We start from the raw sequence: 12,428 nt of genomic DNA on the forward strand, positions 1-12,428 counted from the left end.
CCATCACTTTGTGGCTGCCGGAGAGCCGGCCTGTGGTTACACAGACCGACACACCCACACACACACACACATATACACACACACCCACCCACACACACACACACACACACACACACACACACACCCACCCACCCACACACACACGCACACACGCACACACACATACACACACCCGCCCACACACACGCACACACACACACACACACCCATCCACACACACACACACACACACACACGCACACACGCACACACACACACACACACCCCTATCCTCTAATGTGGGCAGGCCTGATGCATACATTACAGGGAATCTCACTAAACCCACTGTGAGTAATGGGGTTGGTTTGGCAGAGCGTCAGCGGTGCCCTCTCCCTGATCCTCTCTCCTAATGCCCCCTCGCGTTTCAGCAGGCGGAGGCTTCACAGTCCATGACTCTAAATTGCCATCAGAAGGACAGTGTTTGGTAAACAGGCTCCTGTAATCTGCACATTTGCTTAATTTACCATCCATTTTTTCCCTGCTAATAGCTGTCGCGTAAACACAGGTGGATCAGGAGGAGAGGAGGGGAGGAGAGGAGAGGAGGAGAGCCAAGCTGAGGAGGTGGAAACGGTGCTGCATAGAAGGGGGCGTGTATGTGGAGGGGGTGGGGGGGAAGGGGATATAATGGACTGACTTATATAGCGCCTTATTCCAAAGCGCTTTCCAATGGCCTCTCGTTCATCCATTCACAGACACATTCACACACCAATGGCGGCAAGCTACCATGCAAGGCACCGGCCTGCTCATGATTGGGAGCAATTTGCGGTTCATTGTCTTCCCCAAGGACACCTCGACATGTGGCCAGCCGGGGATCGAACCACTGAACTGCCAACCTTAAGTTGCGATCATTAGACGCCGGCTCTACCTCCTGAGCCACCTGAGCCCTGGGGATCTAGACCCTGCCTGGGGACATAGACCCTGCCGCTTGGTGACACATTCTAAATCAGTCTCTTGTTGGCAACCTGCACCCGGCTCATTTGGAAAACTGAAAAGCCACAACTTCTCCACAAAGTCTCTGTGGATCCTTTTTGTTACTGACAGCGTTCCTGGTAATTGGGCTACGGTCGGAGAGCGGATGATTTCAGGGTCACTGTGTCCGCCCACGCTACAGTCTGTGTTTATCTGTCTGTTCCCTGGAGGAGGAAATTGACGATGTGCAATGCTGTACTGTATGGCTGACTCCACACTTAAAGCCTGTGTGCGTATCTCAATGTCTGGCCCGTTACAGAGTTGTCTTCATGAGAGAAATGAGAGATGTAAATGAGTGTATCATTGCTCTTGGCGACGAGCGCTCCTATAAGTACAATGATTCGATATATTATTCATTAGTTTTTTACACGGAGCTGCGCTGGGAGGAGTGCCATATCTGATATTAGATTCTCTCTCATTGTCAACGCAATGACGACGGCTTCTCTCTATTTGAATATCTCATTTATTCGCCGCTCGGGGCGAAACATGTGTCCCCGGACCGTCTTAACATGCTAAAATATGCTAATAAACGATATGTTTGTGTGTAAAAGGGCCTTTGTTAATTTAATGCACATGCTGTAGACCGCAGTACACCTACTGTAAGCTTCTTAGAGTCAGGCCGGGCCGTCTTAAAGGGTAATTGAAACGTTCTGCGGACAGTTGGGAAAGTGATCGTTCATTAATCATCTCCCCTGGCAGCTAGCCCCCACCCCCCCTCCCCCCTCCGCCCTCCAGCCCTCCTCCCCCTAGCCCTCCTCCCCCCCCAGCCCTCTCTCTCTCTCTCTAACCTCTGACCCCTGCTGCGTAGGAGACTCACAGACACTAGTCCTGATGATAGACAAACTCTCCCAGCAGAACTAATTGTCCTGTGATCATCCACACTGAGCTATCCTGTGGTGGTGCTGTGGTGGTCCGCATTGGTGGTTGGGGGGGTCTGTGGGGACTTGTTAGTGCCAGTGCCATCATCTATGGGGGGTGGGAAGGTTACCCAATGAGATACCCAAGACATGTTGAGGGCGAGTAGTGGGACTGGGGGCGGTTGATTCAACTGAAATGTCACTTTCAGTAATAACCTGGTATTTGAGAACAAGAATGTTGAACTTTTGAAGCAGAGGTGAGTCCAAGCGGTGGGTTTGGGGCGGCAGTGTGCTGCTAAGTCCCGCTGACAAGGAGAGAAGGTCAAAGAACCGCGACGCATGGCACACGTCCTTGTGCGTGTCAAGACAAATCTTTTAAATCGTTAAAATCATTTGAAACCGTTCGGAGAGAGCTGCCCTCCGGTTTATTGTTGAAGAAATCCTCTACCTCATGTGCCCTTATTTGTTAGGATTACCCGCTAGTGATGGTCAAAAAAAAGATAACTCCTTACTTTAAATGTGCTTTTTGTCTCTAAACTTAATAGCTGTACAAATGCATTTATCCCTTCTGCTTCTAACTTCTCCTAATGCAGCTTGAGTCTACGGCAGGGCCAGGGGCAGTTTGCCTAATGGGTGTTCGTTCCTTGTCTCCAGATCATTTGGAATCAGAGCATGCTCGTGTCGATGTTCGGAACATGAAAAGACTGATTAAGTCATCTTAAGCAGCGGCATGTGGGGATAGAAAACCTTGAGACATTGTTCTATTTCCTCTTGTCTCTGGGCGTCTTTGATGTCTACCCTGTGGTGTGGTAGTCTTGGTGTGTGTGTGGGGGGGGGGGTGTAGTACAGCATGTCTATAGGATTGATGATATTGTTGTGACAGATTTGGAAACTAGCAGATTTCACAGAATCCCTCTAGCATATGCGGCCTTTCTAGGGCTGATACCTTATAGCAAAAGAAAACATTTCTTCCATATACTGAAACATGGGTGCAGTGTTATTCATCATGATTGTTCTTTCATGTACAGTATAATATACAGTACTGTACATATGTGTTCATTCTTTCACAGTGGGCGTGTTTTGTACAGCTCCTCCAGAGAGGGCGCCCCCCTCCCCTCTCTGGAGGAGCTGTACAAAACACGCTGTCTCAGGAGGGCCTCCAAGATCTCCAAGGACCCGACCCACCCTGGGCACGAACACTTTGTCAAGCTGCCCTCGAACAGGAGGTACAGGACCCCGGCCGCTAAGACAAACAGACTGAAGGACAGCTTCTACCACAGGGCCGTCAAGGCCCTGAACACAGAAAAGGCCTAAGTTCTGGGCCCAGGACAGTCCGGACGGATTGTATGGCAGCTAGTGCTGAGGCACAAACATGTACATTTTCAAGCCTGCAAACTGTGACACTTTAAAATAATGTGAAAAAATACTTTCTTGTGAAATATGACAAGCCTAGTTGACTATCTGTGCAGTATAGTACAGTGGATTGTGTACATAGCCTCTATTGATGTAAACCAGCTCCTTACCTTCTTGTGATTTTATGCATCTATGCTTTTTCTAAAATGTGTTTCTTTTTCCTTTCCTAAACACCAGGGGAGCCTCCCCTCCTAAATTTCGTTGTTTGGTACCTGTACTGTAGCAATGACAAATAAAGTAAAGTCTAAGTCTAAAGTCTAAATATGTACTGCTTGTTGAAGACTCACTATCTCTCTCTCTCTTTCTCTACCTCTTCCTCTCTCTCTCTTTCTCTACCTCTTCCTCTCTCTCTCTCCCTAACTCTTCCTCTCCCCCCCCTGTGTGCGTGTGCGTGCTTGTATACGTGTGTGTGTGTGTGTGTGTGTGTGTGTGTGTGCGTGTGTGTGCATGTGCGCGTGCGTGTGCGTGCGTGCGTGCGTGCATGCGTGCGTCCGTGTGCTCGGGTGACACAAACAACACATGGCCCTGGTACCCCCTCATGCATGCACTACTGGGCAGTGACAGGTTCTCATGGCTTTTGAATACATTAACTCCTCCGTAAGCTCGACCATTCAATTAACATGATGTGATGGAACGATTACTCCCGGGAGAGGCTTCAGATTATATATCACAGGTATTGTCCTTGTCATTCGGATGAAATGATGGATTTCTGAAGGGCTTACCGCTCTGGTGCATATGGTCATTAACCAGCGGAGTGCTCCGTCACATGAGAACTATAGAATAGGGGAGGCAGCCTTCTCTACGGCCACGCCTCAGAGACTTATGGAGATGTGATGGATAGAGGGACCGAGGTCCACTAAGTCGCGTTCTTGCGTGATGATGACGGTTAACCTTGCCCAAGAGGAGACCTATCTATGCAAGGTCAGCTGTTGCCCGATGGAGAGAGAGATGGATGTATCCATCCTCCATCCTCTGACAATTTTGTTCAGGTGTAGAACAGTGTTGTGTCCTGCCCTTTAAGACGGAATCACGTGTTAGACTAGGAAGGAAGTTGAAGTGTATGCTGGGTAGTGGGCTGATAGACTCATGCGGTAAAGAATAAACCTGCGTTTGATGGACCACGTTCTCTCTCTACTATTATTACTTACAAGTCCAGTCCGGACATCACAATTGGCGACGAGTAATCGGAGTTACTAGTTTTTACAATGGCTGTAAACGTGCCGTTTCCCTGTTTTTTCCTGCCTGCGCCTGGTGAGCCCACCATTCCATTCAAGACATGGCGGCAAATTTTTGAGAACTATTTGCTGGTCATCAATGCTAGCGGTAATGCTTGGCCTGCTGCACGGCGTAGAGCCGTCTTACTACACTGCCTGGGCACCGAGGGACAGCGTCTCTTCTACTCGCTCCCGAACACAGGTGCAGACTACGATACTGCAATGACTGCGTTGGAGGAGTACTTTGTGCCCAAGACAAACACTGTTGCTGAACGCCATGCTTTCCGTAAGAGAGTACAGATGCAGAATGAAACGGTCCTTCAGTATGTGATTGCACTACGTGAACTTGCAGCTACGTGCGACTATGGCGATCGTGCGGATGAGGCGATCCGTGATCAGCTAGTTGAACATCTACACAACCCGCGGATCCGTGAAAGACTTTTGATGGACAATAAACTTACACTGGAAAGGGCCATGACAACTGCTACACAGATTGAGGCTGCTACGGAGCAAGCTAAGGCCTTCTGTGAGCCGCGGGCTGCATCTGTGCAGGCGGTGCAGCACACTCCACAACGAAAAGGGGGACAGTGGGGTAAGCGTACAAAGCCTAGGGAGGCTTCACAGCGGAAAACATGTTACCGCTGTGGATCAGATGGACATTTAGCTAATGCAACTAACTGCCCAGCTGCATCAGTTACATGCAGACAATGCAACAGAGTGGGTCACTTTGCCAAGGTGTGTCGCAGTACACAGACACACACCAAGGAGGTACGTGAGGTTGATCTCCCTGAATTTACAGTGTTATATACTGAACATTCTGCACGTAATAGTGATAAGATCACATGCACTGTGGAGATTATTTCAGAACACTCACAGTCCAGTAAAGTGGAATTGCTGGTTGACACTGGTTCATCTGTCTCTATACTGCCACAGAGCATCTACGCACAGTACTTTAAAAACATTCCACTTACTGAACCGACTGCCAGGCTGGTGTCTTACTCTAAAACCAGCATTCCAGTGCTGGGGTGCATGTCTGCTGATGTTTCTCTCCATGGCCGCACTGCTCCAGGTACCTTCTTCATTGTGGAGAGGGGGACCTCACTGATGGGGAGGGACCTAATGACTGTGTTAAGTGTGCATATTGCAAACAACAAAGTGGTGCCTCCTAATGACTCTGCATCTCTGCCTACTCCTGTGCTCCAGTGCACTACTGCATCTGCTCCCGCTGCTGTAGGGTGTGCAGAAAACTTTGTGCACCGCGTGAAGGTCGATTCCTCTGTCACACCGGTACGCCAAAAGCTGCGCCGGCTACCGCTGTCTGTCAGAGACGCAGTTTCTGATGAACTGAAGCGCTTACTCGCTGCTGGAGTGATCGAACCTGTCGACGCCTCTGCTTGGGTGTCCCCCATTGTCGTCATACAAAAGAAGACTGGAAAAATAAGGATGTGTGTCGACCTGCGTGAGCCCAATAAGGCGGTCATTATTGACGCCTTTCCACTGCCTCATATGGATGAGCTCCTTTCCAGCCTGAAAGGCTCCACCATCTTCTCATCCATTGACCTGGCTAACGCCTACTACCAGGTGCCTCTTGCTGAGGAGTCACGCGACCTAACGGCATTCATCACCCATGATGGACTGTATCGGTTCTGCCGTGTGCCATATGGACTGGCATCAGCGCCAGCTGCCTTTCAGAAGATGATGAGCATCATTCTCGCTGACCTGCCGGGTGTGGAGTACTACATTGATGATGTCATCATACATGGCAGTGACAGGCACACACATGACGAGGCTCTTAAAGTTACCCTGCAACGTCTGAAATCTGCTGGCTTGCAGCTTAATAACGACAAATGCCGTTTCCGTGAGCCCAGTCTACCATTCCTGGGTCACACTGTCTCTGCTGATGGTCTGCTTCCAGACACTGTACGCATACGGGCCATCGCTGAGGCTCCAGCACCCACTGACGCTACTACACTGCGTTCCTTCCTCGGCTTGCTCTCCTGGTACTCTAAGTTCCTGCCCAACCATGCCACTGTGGTGGAACCTATGCGAGCATGCCTGAGACAGACGGACAGTGCATTTCAGTGGACTGACGAAGCACAAGCCAGTTATGAAAGGGTCAAGCAACTGCTGGTAAAGAGCCAAGCCCTAGCATTGTTTGATCCTGCACTGCACACTATCATATCTACAGATGCATCTGACTACGGGTTGGGTGCTGTGATGTCACAAGTGGGCCCTGACAACGTTGAGAGAACTGTTGCGTTTGCATCTCGAACTCTCTCTGCTGCTGAGCGCAAATATGCTGTTGTGGAAAAGGAAGCCCTGGCCTGCGTCTGGGCTGTGGAGCGGTGGCGCACTTACTTGTGGGGACGCCGTTTCACTCTGAAGACGGACCACCAAGCGCTCACGACACTGATGACTACAAAGGGTGTCGGTCGCGCTGGTCTACGTGTTGCAAGATGGTCTGCCCGTCTCATGTCCTACAACTACGATGTCACCTACCGTCCAGGCTCTGACAACGCACCTGCCGACTGCATGTCTCGCTTACCTCTGCCTGCTGCATCTGCTCCGGCTGACGACGACACGGAGTACGTTGCTCTTCTCACCTCTACTAGTGAGTCTCTCTCTGCTGCTGACCTGGACTCTGCCTGTGCCTCATGTCCCGAGCTCACAATGCTCCGCGTCATCATCTCAAGTGGTTGGCCTCCTTCCTCTAAAGGTCTCGACCCTGTCTTGCTACCATACTACCCACTCCGCCATGAACTGTCTGTGAAGGACAGCTTCATATTTCGAGGCTCCAGAGTGCTTGTCCCTGACGCTCTCCGCCCTGCACTGATCTCCATTGCTCACGAGTCCCACCAAGGAGTGGTGCGGACCAAACAGAGACTTCGTGAACTGTACTGGTGGCCTAAAATGGATGATCAGGTGCTCAGTGCTATCCGTGCCTGCCACTTGTGCCAGTCAAATGACAAGACAGCAAAGCCACGTCCAGGTCCACTGCAACCTGTACCACTTCCTGATGGGCCATGGCAAAAGGTTGCCATGGATATAGTCGGCCCATTCGAAACAGCTGCTCCAGACTGCAGATACGCTGTTACAATGACTGACTACTTTAGTAAATGGCCTGAGGTAGCCTTCACCCGAGACATCACTACTAACACTGTGCTTGCCTTTATGTCATCTGTGTTCAGCCGGCATGGGAACCCGCTGAACATTGTCACTGACAACGGTGTGCAGTTTACGTCTGCATCATTCACATCCTTCCTGAAAGACAGACAAATCTCACACAGCCGATCTTCTCTCTACTACCCTGCTGCTAATGGGGCCATAGAAAGGTTCAATCGGGTGCTGAAACAAACCATCCAGCTGGCCATTCAGCAACATCAGCCTTGGAAACCAGCTGTGGTAGACTTTCTCCAGGTCTACCGTGCCACTCCTCATGCCACTACTGGTTCATCTCCTTTTGAACTGCTCCACGGTCGGCCCATGCGAACCAAGCTGACTCTGTTACCTCCTGCTCCTGAGTGTACTCCGGCGACGATGAACATTCGCCACAGAGTCAGTGAACGACAGCGCAAGATGAAGGCCTACACTGATGCCAAACGTGGTGCACGTCCTCCTGCTTTTCAAAAAGGGGACAAAGTGCGGGTTAAGAATCCTCTGCATGTGATGAAAGGTCACAGAAGGTACAGTGATCCTCTCACCATAAGCAAGAAGGTGGGGGACAGCACATACATTCTGAGTGATGGAAAGACTTGGAATGCCTCTCATCTCACTGCTTTCCCAGACACTGCCGCAACCACAGACGGAGACACTGTAGAGCCTGTGGTTGATCATTCACCCAGACCTAGACGTAATATCCAGAGGTCTGGATGGCTAAAGGACTATGTCTCTTGAATAGCCTAATAATGGGTCACTGACAGTTGTTGAATTGTATTCCTGTTGTATGGGGATTGTTGCACTTATACTGTTTGCACTACTTTGGTCTATTGTTATTGTATTAGACTGTCATTACCTAGATTAATAATATTTAAGTTTCCTTATGTGATATTGATTGGGTAATGTGATATTGTTTTGTTTATACATGCTGAATCTACCATTTCATTTTTGCTTGCCTTGTTGTTAGTACAAGTAACTCTTTTCCAGAAAGGGGGAAATGTTGTGTCCTGCCCTTTAAGACGGAATCACGTGTTAGACTAGGAAGGAAGTTGAAGTGTATGCTGGGTAGTGGGCTGATAGACTCATGCGGTAAAGAATAAACCTGCGTTTGATGGACCACGTTCTCTCTCTACTATTATTACTTACAAGTCCAGTCCGGACATCACAAACAGTTTTCTGTTTTGTTTTGTTTTGTCTTTCCCCACCTGCTCTTCTCCTGACCCTAACCCTACACCAATGATGGGTGAATTAACTTCCCCTTCATTCTTTTCGGGGTTTTGGGAAACAGAATAATCATTTTTTTTTCTTTGAGAAAAAGCTCAAAGCACGAGCTGCACTTCTGTGTTAGGTTAATCAAAGGCGATGATAGTAATTCTACTCAATCCATAGTCTTTGATCAATGCTGCTTAAGGGACTTGTGAAGTACTGATTTGTGTCTTCTCTCTTTTTCTGTCCCCCCCCCTCCCCTCTCTCTTGGTCTCTCCAGGTGTCTGGTCTAGTGATCCAGCCCCAGTACATAGGAGGTGGTAGAGAGGAGGGGGCATGGCCGCCTCTCCAGGCCTGGGTGGGTGGCTGGGCTTGGTCCATCTGCCCCTGCTGCTGCTGGTGTCCGTGGTCTCCGAGAGTCAGAGCCAGGGCTGTCCCCAGCGCTGTGAGTGCATGGCCCAGCTCAAGTCCGTGGCGTGCCAACGCAAGCGCCTGTCCGCCCTCCCCGACGGCATCCCCTCGGACACGCGCCGGCTGGACCTCAGCGGGAACAAGCTCCGCTGGGTGGAACACGGAGACCTGCTCCCTTACCCCCGGCTGGAGCAGCTGGACCTGAGCGACAACACCATCAGCGTCCTGGAACCCAACGCGTTCTCCAGCCTACAGAGCCTACGCACGCTGTCGCTGCGGGGCAACCAGCTCAAACTGGTCCCCATGGGGGCCTTCTCCCGCCTCTCCAACCTCACCACGCTGGACCTGAGCGGGAACAAGATCGTCATCCTGCTGGACTTCACCTTCCAGGACCTGCGGAGCCTGAGGAACCTGGAGGTCGGCGACAACGACCTGGTCTACATCTCCAACAAGGCCTTCCTGGGCCTGGTGGGCCTGCAGGAGCTCACCATCGAGAGGTGCAACCTGACCTCCATCTCCAGCCAGTCCCTGTCCTACCTCCGCAGCCTGGTGACCCTCCGCCTGCGCTACCTCAGCATCTCCTCCCTGGAGGACCAGAACTTCCGTAAGCTGGGGGGACTGCGGGGCCTGGAGATCGACCACTGGCCCTTCCTGGAGCACATCTCCCCCCACAGCCTGCAGGGCCTCAACCTGTCCTGGCTGTCCATCACCAACACCAACATCACGACCGTGCCCTCGTCCGCCCTGCGCAGCCTGGCCCACCTCACCAGCCTGGACCTCTCCTACAACCCCATCTCCGTGCTGGAGTCCTGGGCCCTGCGGGACCTGGCCCGGCTCAAGGAGCTTCACCTGGTCAACACCAACCTGGTGACGGTGCAGCCGTACGCCTTCGGAGGCCTGCGGCAGATCCGCCTGCTCAACCTGTCCACCAACGGCCTGGTGACCCTGGAGGAGGGCGCCTTCCAGTCGGTCAACACCCTGGAGACGCTGCGCGTGGACGGGAACCCCCTGTCCTGCGACTGCCGCCTCCTCTGGATCCTCCAGCGCAGGAAGACCCTCAACTTTGACGGCAAGGCCCCCGTGTGCGCGGCCCCCGTGGAAGTGCAAGGCCGGGCGCTCAGCGCCTTCTCGGACTCGGCCCTCTTCGACCACTTCACCTGCCAGAAGCCCAAGATCCGCAACAGGAAGCTGCAGCAGGTGACGGCGCGCGAGGGCCAGGTGGTGTCCTTCGCGTGCCGGGCCGACGGCGAGCCCACGCCCATCATCTTCTGGATCTCTCCGCAGCGCCGGCGCATCACCACCAAGAGCAGCGGGCGCGTCACCGTGCTCGCCGAGGGCACGCTGGAGATCCGCTACGCCCAGGTGATGGACAGCGGCACCTACATCTGCATCGCTAGCAACGCCGGCGGCAATGACACCTACTTCGCCACACTGACGGTGAGCGGGCTGCCTCTGGACGCGGCTCTCATGGCCAACCGTACGTACTACACGGGCGACCTGAACGACACGAACCTGAACGACACGAAGGTCTTCCTCAAGTTCACCCTGGACCTCCAGACTATCCTGGTGTCCACGGCCATGGGCTGCATCACTTTCCTGGGCGTGGTGCTTTTCTGCTTCATCCTGCTGTTCGTGTGGAGCCGGGGGAGGGGCCAGCACAAGAACAACTTCTCAGTGGAGTACTCCTTCCGGAAGGTGGACGGCCCTGCTGCCAGCGGGGGCCAGGGAGGGGCGCGCAAGTTCAACATGAAAATGATTTGAGTCATTCAGGACGTTGTCGTGGTCCCCTCTGTTTACAACAGGGAGAGAATATTGATTCGTTTGGACTTTTCTCGCTTCCCTGTCAGCTCCGTCGGATTTATCCTTGAAACAGTTTCCCTGAGACATTGTTTTATATTCTAGAAAGATGTCTGTATCGACAAAAGGCAAACACGAACAGGTGTATGTGTTCTCTATACATATGACATTATTAGTTTGTGTGTTCTATAATCGTGTTCAGTCTGGACGATAGTTAAAGATGTCAGTTGACTGTTACGGTACAAAGCAACAGCTGTCTTCCCCTTTAAGGGAACCTCACCATTCCACCTGAGGTGACTGTCAACCATCTCCACGCTCATGAATACATAATCACAAGGTGCTCATTGAATGCCAATGACTTGCCAATACTTATTTGAATTGTTCAACACTCGGAATAGTTGTTATTAATCTACGAATCTACCCATCTCCAGAGCTGTATTAACTTGTAAGCGCTCCCATCATAGCTGCTCTCAGACCCATCTACGTTTATGGTGGATAGATAGGGCTCTTAGTTACACTCTGCGACAGTAAGCACTGTCTCTGCTCTACACTGCCAAGTTTTTCTAGTGAGAGATTTCCAATCTCATTTTGCCATCAAACAGCATTTTAATGCTGCAACAAATCTTAGCAGTTTTATTTTGAAAATGTTGATTTTTGATAGAAAAAAAAAATAGTTTGATAGTCAAGTACTGGTCATGAATGACAAAGCAAAAAAAGTAGAAATACACTCACTGTCCTTGTGGGATCAGATCTCCTCTTCATCCTGGTTCCTCTCCACCATGCACCTTCCCTCAGACTGCAGCCCCTCTGACACCTCCACATGTACAAACTCTTTTTTGTATATACTATACTGTATGGTCGTTGTGTGTGTAAAGATTTGTTGTCTCATTTCGAATGACTTGCTATCAAATCTTTGTCTATTCAACATTTGTCGGATGGCTTTATCCAAATCCATACTGTATAGATAGGAACATCAGATGTAATATATTTTGTAATCCTTAAAAGGCTATTGTGGTTGTCCATAATGTACTGTACTGTGAGTCCGATTTAAGTCTCATTTTCCTGCAGTCACTGTTAATATCCAGTGATTTTACTTTAGATCAGATCCAGATAACCTAGCACAGAGATACTACAGTGTATGCCCATGCTCTCTAAACTACTGATGAAGGACGTCTGTGCACGCACACACACACACACACACTCACACACACACACAACCACACACACACAACCACACACACACACACACACACACACACACACACACACAACCACACACACAACCACACACACACACACACACAGAGTTCATATCAGTTCAGATTCCTATTTTAGGCTTCAGGGGACAGTGGGAAGCCTGAAAACC

At 50.9% G+C, this 12,428-nt stretch overlaps 1 protein-coding gene across 1 annotated transcript; it reads left to right on the forward strand.

Annotated features, from left to right (window-relative positions):
• Nucleotides 1-9,190: 9,190 nt before the first annotated feature.
• On the forward strand, nt 9,191-11,026 carry lingo3a (leucine rich repeat and Ig domain containing 3a; the record flags this gene model as incomplete). The annotated part of the gene is made up of 1 exon (XM_080537283.1): nt 9,191-11,026. One exon carries the CDS (start codon nt 9,191-9,193, stop codon nt 11,024-11,026), a length of 1,836 nt encoding a protein of 611 aa, XP_080393409.1.
• Between the last annotated feature and the right edge of the window lie 1,402 nt (nt 11,027-12,428).

This window comes from Nansenia antarctica, assembly GCF_963989245.1.
Source record: "Nansenia antarctica genome assembly, chromosome: 7".
Lineage (NCBI taxonomy): Eukaryota > Metazoa > Chordata > Actinopteri > Argentiniformes > Microstomatidae > Nansenia > Nansenia antarctica.